General features: G+C 41.7%; 1 protein-coding gene across 9 annotated transcripts in view; it reads left to right on the forward strand.

Moving 5' to 3' along the window:
* Nucleotides 1–13,112, forward strand: part of wtap (WT1 associated protein) — an 83,700-nt gene that overhangs the window by 46,425 nt on the left and 24,163 nt on the right. For all 9 annotated transcript variants that reach the window (XM_072581101.1, XM_072581096.1, XM_072581095.1 and 6 more), the window contains one exon: nt 4,592–4,719. In XM_072581101.1, coding sequence (XP_072437202.1) covers nt 4,592–4,719 — 128 coding nt within the window. The remainder of the gene's footprint in view (nt 1–4,591; nt 4,720–13,112) is intronic.

The following is a 13,112-nucleotide window of genomic DNA, read 5'->3' on the forward strand; positions in this document are numbered from 1 at the left end:
GTTAGATAAGGTGGACAGGGAGATTCTTTTTCCAAGTATGGGACGGCAAACACGAGGGGACACAACTTTGAAGTGAGGGGAGATAGGTATAAGACAGATGTCAGAGGTAGTTTCTTTACTCAGAGAGTAGTAAGAGTATGGAATGCTTTGCCTGCATCGGTAGTAGATTCGGCAACTTTAAGTGCATTTAAGTTGTCATTGGACCGGCAAATGTACGTACATGGAATAGTGTAGGTGGGATGGGCTTCAGATTAGTATGACAGGGCGGCGCAACGTCGAGGGCCAAAGGACCTGTACTGCGCTGTAATGTTCTATCTTATAACAGGTGCTCCCAATCCACATTCCCCAGCTGAATGTTGGTATAGTTGGCTTTCCCCCAATTTATCGCTCTTCTTTTAGGATCCATGAGTATTCTAAAATTTACGGAATTGTAATCACTATTCCCAAAGTAATCCCCTACTGAAACTTCAACCACCTGGCCAGGCTCATTCCTCAACACCAGGTCAAGTATGGCACCTTCCCAAGTTGGACTATTTACATACTGCTTTAGAAAATCCCCCTGAATGCTCCTAACAAATTCTGCTCCATCTCGACCTCTAACACTAAGTGAATCCCAGTCAATGTTGCGAAAATTAAAATCGCCTATCACCACCACCCTGTTGCTCCGACATCTTCAGTCTACTTACGTATTTGTACCTCTATCTCTCGCTTGCTGTTGGGAGGTCTGTAGTACATCCCCAGCATTGTTACTGCACCCTTCCTGTTTCTGAGCTCTGCCCATATTGCCTCACTGCTCGAGTCCTCCATAGTGCCCCCTTTCAGCACAACTGTGACATCCTCTCTAACCAGTAATGCAACTCCTCCACCCTTTTTACCTCCCTCTCGATCCTTCCTGAAGCATCTATGTCTTGGGATATTTAGTTGCAAATCTTGCTTGTCCCTCAATCAAGTCTCAGTAATATCAATAACATCATACTCCCAGGTACTAATCCAAGCCCTAAGTTCATCTGCCTTACCTATTAAATTTCTCGCATTAAAACAAATACACCTCAGACCACCAATCCCTTTGCGTTCATCATTGGCTACCTGCCTACTCTTCCCCTAAGTCACGCTGACTTCATTATCTAGTTCCTGTGAGGGCTTTAGATTAGAGTCCCTACAGTGTGGAAACAGGCCCTTCGGCCCAAAAAGTCCACACTGACCCTCCAAAGAGCAACCTACCCCCCTCTGACTAATGCACCTAACACTATGGGCAGTTTAACATGGCCAATTCACCTGACCTGCACATCTTTGGACTGAGAGGGGAAACCGGAGCACCCGGAGAAAACCCACGCAGACACGGCAAATGTGCAAACTCCACACAGACAGTTGCCCGAGGCTGGAATTGAGCCTGGGACCCTGGTGCTGGGAGGCAGCAGTACTAACCACTGAGCCTCTGTGCCGCCCTCAGTTGCTATCTCCTTACTGTCCACTAACCACCTCATTTGATTCCCATCCCCCTGCCACATTAGTTTAAACCCTGCCCAGCAGGGTTCGCAAAAGCACCCCCAAGGACGTTGGTTCCAGTCTGGCCCAGGTGTAGACCATCCAATTTGTAATAGTCCCACCTCCCCCAGAACTGGTCCCAATGTCCCAAAAATCCCTCCTTCCTGCACACTCTCTCAAGCCATACATTTATCCTGATTACCGCGCAGCACTTGGTCGCAATCCTGAGATTACTGCTGCTGAGGTCCAACTTTTGAACTTGGTTCCTAACTCCATAAAATCTGTAGGTTTTTTAAAAAAATGAATTGAGGTCCTATGTCATTGGTGCCAATATGCACCACAGCTTTTCACCCACCCTCTTCAGAATGTTCTGATCTGAGACTTTCCTGACCCATGCACCTGGGTGTCAACATACTAATTGGGAGCCTTGTTTTCAAACACAACCACTTATCTACTCCCCTTACAATTGAACCTGCTATGACTATAGTCCTTCCACTCTTTTTTCCCGTCCTTCTGTATAGCAGAGCCAGCCACAGTGCCATGAACCTGACTACTGCTGCCTTCTCTTGGCGAGCCATTTCCCCCAACACCTGTTTTGGAGGGAGGTGACCGCAGGGGACACCTGCACTGCTTTTTTGCTCTTTCTCTGCCTTTTGGTCACTCATTCAATTTTTCCCTCAGCAATCCTAATCTGTGGTGTGACCAATTTGGTAAACGTGCTATCCACAACATCCAGATGCTTCAAAGTGAGTCCATCCACAGCTCCAGAGCTGTAATTCAGTCTAACGAGAGGTGCAGCTGGACACACTTCCTGCCGTAAATGAGTCCGGGACATCAGCCTTGTCCCTGAGCTCTCACATTGAGCAAGAGGAGCATAACATGGGTCTGAGATTTCCTGCCATTGTTAAGCTTAACTTAGTCCAACTATAATGTCACAGAATAGATAAGCAGAAAAGGGAAAAAAAGAATTTTTTACCAATTACACGATAAAAAAGAAATAGAAAAACAAGGGTGGGTGGGGGCCACTGCACATGTAGTGTCTCTGGTTCAGCTACTGCCCAAATATATCAGTTTACTCACTCTCCCAGATGATAATTCAACCTCTCCCACTCAGCTCCTCGCTCTCAATATTTCTGCTGCTGCTTCAGAAATGGAGGCAGCTGATTCTTGAGAAGTCCTTTTAGATGAAAACTTACCTTTCCGGCAGCCCCCGGTCCCCTCTCTCACTGCTCCCACTGCTGCTGGAGGCCGATTTTTGTTCTTTCCTACTTGCTTTAATACATCAGTTCCCATCCTCCCAACCTTAAAAATGCTGTCTTGTTCATTCTGACTAAGGTCCCTCATCATCCAAGGTTCACATAACATGCCTTACCTATCCTTCATTCTCGCAGGAATGTGCCACTCCTAAACTCTTATCAATTGCCATTTGAAATAGTCCAACATGTCTAATGCGGATTTATTCTCAAACAGTTGCCCCTCATTGATGTTCTCCAATCCTGTCGAATATTATTGTAGTTTGCCTTCCGCCAATTTAACACACTCACCCAAGGGCTGATGTTATCACTATCCATGAGTATCTTAAAACCCTTGGTATTATGGTCACTACTCTTGAAATGCTCCCAACGGAAACTTCACTCACCTGGCTGGGCTCATTTCCTAAAGCCAGGTCCAGTATAACCCCTTCCCTGGTTGGACTTTTTATATACTGTGTCAAGAATCCTTCCTGAATGGTCTTTACAAATTCTGCCCCATTCAAGCTTCTGGCATGAAGTTAATCAATATCGGGGAAGTTAAATTAACCCACCTCAACAACCCTGTTGTTTTTACATCTTTCCAAAATCTGTCTATGTATTATTACCGCTGTTCATGAGTTTTTGCTGTTAATATCACAAAAGCAGATTCATTTTTATATTAGATTATTCTCTTACTGTCTCTTTGCCTCTTACTGTTCTTTTTCACCTATGTGCACTTAAATATTGAACCTGTGCTTACTTATATTAAATGGACCTCTATCCTATACCTTCAATCTAATTCCTTTGTTGTTCAGGGAGCTCAGGCTCCGTTTACCCACCCTTTCCCTGTTCAGGAATGTACTGACTGTACCCATACCATTTCCAGTTTAAAGGCTATATCCTCTTCCATTATATTTCTGTCTGGCAGTCTGAAGCTCGAGATTACCTAGTCTGATTCCTTCTCAATTCATTATCACTGCTATGGTTAAAAATTTCTATTATTGTCACAGTCTGAGGAGTAAAGATTGAGCACTTCAGATTGTGATTGCCCTTCATCAGAGCTGAAGTTATGTTATACTTCCAATGGAGATCACATTTGAAAAAAGTTCTGATCTTCATATCCCATTTGTTTGTTGCTCTAGATGATTTATAACTTACAGATAGTTTGCCACTTTTGCATGAGTGGTGGGGGCAGTTTTGAGGGCAAGCAATTGTAGTTTCTGCCTTGGTGTACCCATTTGATGAACTCTGTTAGCATTGAATAATTGAAATCAAAAATCACCCTTTATATATGTAGGTTGTAGAAATGTGATAAAATGTATAAAATTACTTTTATGGTAAAAGAAATCTGATCAAAATGTGGTACTATACGATTCTGCACCTGAACCTGACATTTAAATTCAGGATCATAACAAACCAGGCATGTTGGCAAAGCTCATAAAGAAAAGAACTACGAAAGCTGCTAATCTGAAACAAAATCAGAAATTGATGGAAAAACACAGCAGGTTTGGCAACATCTGTGGAGACAAAGCAATTAACATCCAAATTTTAAAGACTGGTCACTGCATCTGAAATGTTAACTTCTTTTCCTCTGCTGATGCTTCCAAACCTGTTGAATTTCTGCAGCAGTCTCTGTTTTTGTTTGGCTAAGTTCATGTCAGTTTAATGTCGAGACAGGATAAAATAGTGAGTCGATAGTGAGACTGTGAATATTTGTGCCTGAATTGATGTGTTATCAACCTTGCAAAACAAAATGCAAAATATGTAACCGTGCTAATTAAAGTTATAATTGGAATGACCACCTTTGAGAAGCTATTCCATAAATAAATGCTTGTTAATGTTATATATTTGTTTGTACTTTCATGTTGTGATAGCAAATGATGTGAGTGGGTTAAGAGAGTCTGAAGAGAAGCTGAAGCAGCAGCAACATGAATCTGCTCGAAGGGAGAACATCCTTGTTATGAGGCTAGCTACTAAGGAACAGGAAATGCAGGAGTGTACTGTAAGTATTTTCTATTGTGTTTGGACCCTTTCTAACTTATTTACGTTAACATGAACACACTAATGAGGTATTGTGGATTACTAGTAAAGGAATGCTTACAATCAATAATGAAAACTACAATTATTCTTTCACTCCCACATTTCAGAATTTTAACTTTTAAGACCATGATCTCAAATTATTTTAAAATAATTTTTTTCGACTTGTATTCTATGCCTTATTTTAGTCAATCATTCATACAAACAGGAATAAGGAGTTAAGCTCATTAGGGATGTTTATTCCTCGTCTCTTAATATTCTTACATGTGATTGATCCTAGTCCCCAGTGTTTAAAGGCTCATGAACCTTTTCATTTGCTTCTCCCAAACTTCTCTCCAGTTTTTCCCTTCTGTAGCCCCACTTCTTTAATTCCAGAGCCACGCTCACCAGTGATAAGAAAATAAAGAGGAATAAATTTATAATCAATTAACAGTCACCGCAAGACATCGTCATTGCCTGTCTTTAAAAATTATAGTCTCTGGTGTAGAGTTTAATGTTTGAAATGCATGTGTTCTCGTTCTCATGTTTTACCTAATGTTTTGGAGTAATAGAATCAGTGACGTCCTTGGGGTTACCATTGACCAGAAACTGGATCAGCCGTATGTCACAGACTACTCTTCACTTAACTGGGTGCGTGCAGCCTAATAGCCCTCAAATTCAATGCCATATAAGGCCAAGTACCCATTTGATGACAGCTTATCTGCCATCTTCAGTGTTAACTTGCTTTAGATGGTTGTCACGTGTACTATTTACATTATGTACTGTTGAAACTTGGCAAGTTGTACTTAAATGACCTTTACCAACTAGAAAGCCAAGATCAGCAGACACATGAACACCACTACTTGCAAATTCGCCTCCAAATCATATCATCCTGACATTAAAGTGCAGACAAACCTCGATTAACCAGCATTCAATTAACTGAATTTCGGATAATCTGAACAAGATCACAAGGTCCCGATGCATGACTATCTATGTTATCTGGCATTCAATTAACCAAACTCAATTCTCCCCGCCCATGCCCTTCGGATAACCGAGGTTCCTCTATATGTTGGCGTTCCTTCCCTGTTGCTAAGTACAAATGTGGGAACTTTTCTCAAACAGCAATTGGGAGTGCCTGCACCACTTGCCTGATGAGTGCACTTCAAAAACTTGTCACCATTTGAGGCGCAGCTGTCTGCTTGATTGGCATCGCATTCACAAACCTTCACTGCATCCTCAAAGCTCAGTAGTAGGTCTGTACCATCTACAAGATGCACAACAGTAATTTACCACAAAAGTCCTTAGCACTTGCCTAAGTCATGATCATCACCACCTAGAAGGATAAAAGCAGCACATTAATGGGACAGTACCACCTGCAAATTCCTCTCCAAGCCACCTCCAGACTTTGAAAGTATGTCACTGTTCCATCAGTGTCACTGGGTCATAATGCTCAAACTCACATCCTAATAGCATTGTGGAAGTACTTACAGCAAATTGATTTCAATAGTTGAAGAAGGCAGTGTATCACCAGCTCTCAAGGGCAACCAGGCAGGGGCAATAAACAGTGATCTAGCTAATGACATACACAGCCTGAGTGAATTTTTAAAGAAGTTTGAACATATTATCTATCTACATCATGGCTTTTCACTGTTCTAATGCCTGCTTAATCTCCAGTTTATACAATTCCTGCAAAGCTAAATTTCCTCAACCCTGATGCCTTTGAAGTAATTTTCTTCAGCCTCTAAGGCCTTGCCATTCTTCCTGAAATTACTGGAATGATGTCTGAGTTATTTATAAAGGGATACCATAACTCTTGCTGGCCCACTGTTTGTCTCTATTTATAAAGTAATGGATTCTGTCCATTTCTAAAACAACGTTATCAACTTCAAAAGATAAGTGTTGTCGGATGGAAGTAGATTACTGGAACTTTGGAGTTTGAGCTAGCAAAAGAAGTCAACCAACTTAAACTGCCAGTTCTTGGTTACAGCGGTTATAAGTTATAACTGTATCCTTATAGGTTACAGCAGTTGCACATCTCAGCTTTTTTTTCTATAAACGCAATGAGTTTCCCTTTCTGCATTGAGTTCCAAAATAGGTGAAAATGTTTAGGGTGTAGGTTTGCTCGCTGAGCTGTAGGTTTGATATCCAGACGTTTCATTACCTGGCTAGGTAACATCATCAGGTGAAAATATTTCTGCGCATCTAAATCCTTTTGCCAATTAATTTAAATCTGTGCCCTTCATTTAAGTCTGCATACGGTTTCTTCTTTTCTAGAGAAAACAGCTCCAACTTATTTAATATTTTCCTCTAATAAAAAAATTCTCAGTTCCTAATAACATCCTCTTAAATATCTTTTGTCCTTGCTAATTGATCAAATCATTCTCTTATGTGGTGCCATCTAGCTGTGGTCTAACTAGTGCTTTATTCAGTTCAACCAAACCCCCTGCTGATATCCTCAATCCTTTTTAAAAGAAACATGTGCATTGACATCCTTTTGTTCCTCCACACTTCTCAATATCCTGCAATTATTGTGTATGACCATGTCTATTTGTTTTTCCAACTTGTCCTGTTGGAATTCCAAGTGCTCCTTTTTCTGCCCACTGGTCCAGACCATTGATCAAGCAAACTAACTCTTATCAACCATGCACCCAATTTTTCTAGCACTGACAAATTTATGTAACTGTCCTCTGGTAAGTATTTGCCAACTGCAGACAGTCATCTGAATTCCCAGGTGTCTTTGCTCCTGGACCCCTTTTTAATGTCAAGATTTGATTGACATTGCATTTCATTTTTAGTCCCAATGTATCACTGCACTTTATCATAAAATTGACCCACAGGTGCAATTTAATGAGTCTGTCTTTCTGAAGTCATCTACTAATATCATTTTAAATATATTTCATGTTTGTTGCAGGTTGGGGTAATACCAATTTGCCTAACTAGATCTTTCTAATCAATCTGTCAGGGTTGTTATGACACACCACCTGAAACGTTTGGAATTTGTACAGTCAGAAGGGACTGTACTGTTGTCACGAGCCCAAAATTCATCTGCTTTAAATGCAGATCATGTTTCAGATTGGCAAATTACCATATCCTTCCACATCCGACAGAAATTTATATGTACCTCAACCAATGTCGTCTTCTGTATCCATTGCATCCCGATGTGGTCTCCATTACATCAGGGAGATAGGACGCCAACTTGAAGATCACATCGGAGAACTTCTCTGGGAAATCTGCACCAACCAGACCCACTGCCCCGTGGCTGGACATGTCAGCTCCCCCTCCCACTGCCAAAGACACGCAGGTCCTGGATCTCCTCCATTGCTAAACCCTTACCACCCGTTGCCTGCAGGATGAAAACCACCTGTTCTGCCTTGGGACCCTGCAATCACACAGGATCAATGTGGATTTCACCAGTTTCCTCATTTTCCCCTCCCATTTATCTCTCTGTCCCCCCTTCAGCCCACAAGCCTCATTCCTGACGAAGGGCATATGCCCGAAACATCGATTCTCTTGCTCCTCGGATGCTGCCTGACCTGATGTGCTTTTCCGGCACCGCACTCTCTGCTTAGGCATTCAATACGATCTTCGATGACCTCCTCCTTTTCCCAACTCCACATTCCGATCGATACCTAATAACTTTTAATGCCCTTGCTAGTCAAAAATGTAACAATCTTAGAGTCATAGTCATAGAAACATACAGCACGGAAATAGACTGTTTGATCCAAACAGTCAATGTCGAACATAATCCCAAATTAAAAGAGTCCCACCTGCCTGTTCCTGGCCCATATCCCTCCAAACTTATTTGTGTATCCACCCAAATGACTTCTAAATGTTGTAATTGTAATACCTGCATATTCACCATTTTCTCAGGAAGTTCATTGCAAGTGTAAACCACCCACTGTTAAAATAAAAATTACCTCATCATTTTTAAATCTCTCTCCTCTCGTTTTTAAAAATGAGCCTCCAGTCTTCAAATCCCCATCTTAGAGTTAATGGTAGTTGTCTTTTCCCTAACTATGCTTCTCACTATTTATAAAGTTCTGTCAGGTTACCTCCCAATCTCCTACGCTCCAGTCTGTCCAGCCTTTCTTGACAACTCAAATCTTCTATACCCTGTAACATCCTGGTAATTCTTTACTGAACCCTTTCCAGCCTGATAATGTCCTTTCTATAACTGGGTGAACAGAACTGGACACACTATCCCAGAAGAGGCCTCACTAATGTACTGTATAACCTCAACATGACATCCCAACTCCTACGCTCAAAGGATTGACCTTTGCAGGCAAGCACGCCAATGCCTTTTTAACCACCCTGTCTATATGTGATGCAAACTTTAAAGAATTATGTACATACACCCCTAGGTCCTCTGTTCTACAACACTGCCCAAGGCCTTAACATTAATTGTATAAGCCCTACCTTTATTTGTTATATCAAAATGCAATACCTCGCATTTATTCAGATTGAATTCCATCTGCCATTTTTCAGTAAATTGACCCATTTGATCAAGATCCTTTTGTAATCTTAGAAAGCCTTCATTTTCTAAGATGCCACCAATTTTAGTGTCATCTGCAAACTTGCTGACCAGGCCTTCTGTATTCTCATTCAGATCATTTATATAAATGACAAACAAGAGAACCCAGAACTGATGCCTGTGGAGCATTGCTGGTCATGGTCCTCTAGTCTGAAGAGCAACTCTCCACCATTACTCTTACCTCCTGCAGTAAGCCAAAGATGTATCAAATGGGAAAGCTCATGCTGAATCCTATGTGACCTAACTTTACTAATTAGTCTATCATGTGGAAGCTTGTCAAAGGCTTTAGTAAAATCCAAATCAACAACATCAACCTTTTTTGGTAACTTCTCAAAAAAAGCTCAGTCAAGTTTTCCTTGCACAAAACCATGCTGACTATCCTTAATTTTTGCCCCTCTAAATGTCCATATATCTTATAATCACCTCCAACAATTTACCCACAAAGTCAGACTCAGGTCTATAGTTCCCCAGTTTCTCCTTACAACCTTCCTTAAACAAAGGTACAACATTAGCCACCCTCCAGTCATCAGGCAGCTCACCTGTATTTATAGATTATGCAAATACTTCTGAAAGGGCTTTCGTAATTTCCTCCCTTACTTACCACAGCATTCTGGGATACATTAGTTTAGGTCCTGGAGATTTATCCACTGTTTATAAGATTTTCTGAACTTCCTTCTGTAATATCAACTGTTTTTAAAATGAAGTTAAAAATCATACAACACCAGGTTATCATCCAACAGGTTTATTTGAAAGCAGGTACCTGTGGAACAGGACCATAAGACACAATTTATAGCAAAAGATTACAGTGTCATGCAACTGAAATGAATTTAGTAAGTCTTTCATCTTTTAGAATGGGTTGCAGGTTTCTGTTCATTAATATGTAAATCCCAGAACTACTTTTATAGAATATAGGGAAGTATAGCACAGAACAGGCCCCTTGGCCCACAATATCGTGCCGAGGTTTAATCCTAATGTAAAATATAGTAACAACCTATGCACCCCTCAACTCACTGCTGTCCATGTGCATGTCTAGCTGTCGCTTAAATGTCCCCAATGACTCTGCTTCCACCACTACAGCTGGCAACGCATTCTATGCATTCGCAACTCTCTGCGTAAAGAACCTACCTCTGACGTCTCCTTTATACCTTCCTCCTAATATCTTCAAACTATGACTCCTCGTACCAGTCAATCCTGCCCTGGGGAAAAGTCTCTGGTTATTGACTCTATCTATTCCACTCATCAATCAGGTCTCCTCTCTTCCTGCTCCTCTCCGGAGAGAAAAGTCCAAGCTTATTCAACCTTCCTTCATAAAGCAAGCCCTCCAGTCCAGGCAGCATCTTGGTAAACCTTCTTTGCTCCCTCTCCAAAACCTCTGTTTCTTTCCTTTGGTAGGGCGACCAGAACTGGACGCAATATTCCAAGTGTGGTCTCACCAGGGACTTGTAGAGCTGCAGCAAAACCTTGCGGCTCTTAAACGTGATCTCCCTGTTAATGAAAACCAAAATGCCATATGCTTTCTTAACAACCCTATCCACTTGGGTGGCAACTTTGAGGGATCTATGCACTTGATTAGATTAGATTACTTACAGTGTGGAAACAGGCCCTTTGACCCAACAAGTCCACACCAACCCTCCGAACAGCAACCCACCCAGACCCATTCCCCTACCGTTATCCCTTCACCTAACACTACGGGCAATTTAGCATGGCCAATTCACCTCATCTGCACATTTTTGGACTGCGGGAGGAAACCGGAGCACCCAGAGGAAACTCACGCAGAATGTGCAAACTCCACACGGACAGTTGCCTGAGGCAGGAATTGAACCTGGGTCTCTAGCGTTGTGAGGCAGCATTGCTAACCACTGTGCCACCCTACTTGCACACCCAGATATCTCTGTTCTTCCACACGGCCCAGAATCCTGTTTTTAATTCTATATTCAGTTCGACCTTCCAAAATGTGTCACTTCGCATTTATCCAAGTTGAACTGCCATTTCTCAGCCCAGCTCTGCATCCTGTCTATGTCGCGCTGCAGCCTGTAGTAGCCCTCTATACTATCAACAACACCTCCAATCTTTGTGTCATCTGCAAATTTACTTAACCCACCCCTCAACCTCCTCATCCAAGCCATTTATAAAAACTACAAAGAGCGGAGGCCCGAGAACAGAGCCCTGCAGGACCCCACTCAACACTGACCTCCAGGCAGAATACTTTCCATCTACAACCACTCTCTGCCTTCTGTCAGCCAGCCAATTCTGAATCCAGATAGCCACATCTCCCTGTATCCTATACTTCCTGACTTTATGAATGAACCTTATGAAATGCCTTGCTGAAGTCCCTATACACCACATCCACCGGTCGACTTGTCTTAACTCCTCCTCAAAGAACTCAAGATTTGTGAGACATGACCTGCCCTTCTCGAAGCCATGCTGACTGCCTTTAATCACACTGTGCTTTGCCAAATAGTCATAAATCTTATCCCTCAGAATTCTTTCCAAAACTTTGCTGACCACCAATGTAAGACTGGTCTGTAATTGCCAGGGATTTCCCTATTACCCTTCTTGAAAAGAGGAACAACATTTGCCTCCTTCCAGTCCTCCGGTACGACTCCCGTGGAGAGGGAGGAGGCAAATATCCTTGCCAGCGGCTTAGCAACCTCCTTTCTCGCTTCCTGGAGTAGCCTAGGATAAATCTGGTCATGTTCTTGAGATAACTTAAGGTTTTATTTTAAAGTGACATCTACTTGCAGATACATTCTATTTCGCTGAAAAAGCGCACAATCTGCAGGCAGTCAATCCATGTCATATTTTACACATTCCACTTTGGAAGTAGAGCCAGTCTGACTCGAGCGTGAGAAACGGACAGACTGTAACCTCAAACCTTTCATGCATTGTCTGAACTGCGATGTCACTTTTTTAATATAGGTTTGGTGCATGCTTATTGGTTTTCAGCTTATGCATACTGGGTAATGTTCAGGTTCGTGTTTGGTTTTTTTATTAAATATTGATTAAAATCGAAGCCAGCAGAATTTAGGAATGGACTGTACAAAGTGCACCTTGTTTCCCCAGTATTCCTGTTTAAAAGATGGCAATTAATGTAAAGACTTTATCAGGAGCATGTAGAGGCCAACGTCATGTAAAACCTCCAAACAGCCAATAGCCCACTCTGCACACAGTTCTTTTGAGTTCAAGACAACAGTTTTGGCCATTTGTCTATGCAGTATGGGACAATGGCCGTTGAACTTTGAATAGTAGACTATGGCAGGCATTCCTTCCCTTGATCACATCCGGATTGTATATATGGTTGTCTGATAGCAACTACCAACTAAAGGTGTGCCTCCATTAATCCTTTATCTGTTTTCCATTGTTCCCTGCATTCACCACATGATAATTACAGATTATTACAGAAATTGTCATACTACAATTTTCAGTGCATTGTACAGTGCATATGTACTTTTTTTTTCATATGAATAGAAAAGAGATGGCGTTATTTTCTATGCAGTCCTGTGCATTACCTCTTTTTGAAAGCTGTTTCTCAACACACTTTGTACATAGCTGAAGCAACATGCTTGTTTTATGCCACTCCTTTGGTAGTTTGCTGTTCAGATGACAACTTTACTAACCATTTATACATGGAGTCATTGCAGTGTAGAAATTACTCAGCCATGGGGGTTTATTTCCTTGCATTGAATGTGTTCCTGCTAGTATATTTCCTCCAAGCACCCAGTTAACTTTGATTCATTGATTGCCATGTCACCTTACACTTTATATTAATGTGGCAAATAGATCTTAACTATCTGGAATAAGAAAAAGGTGATGGAAATGGCTCAAGATTTGTCAGCATCTGTGGAGAG

Source organism: Chiloscyllium punctatum, chromosome 11 (assembly GCF_047496795.1).
Source record: "Chiloscyllium punctatum isolate Juve2018m chromosome 11, sChiPun1.3, whole genome shotgun sequence".
Lineage (NCBI taxonomy): Eukaryota > Metazoa > Chordata > Chondrichthyes > Orectolobiformes > Hemiscylliidae > Chiloscyllium > Chiloscyllium punctatum.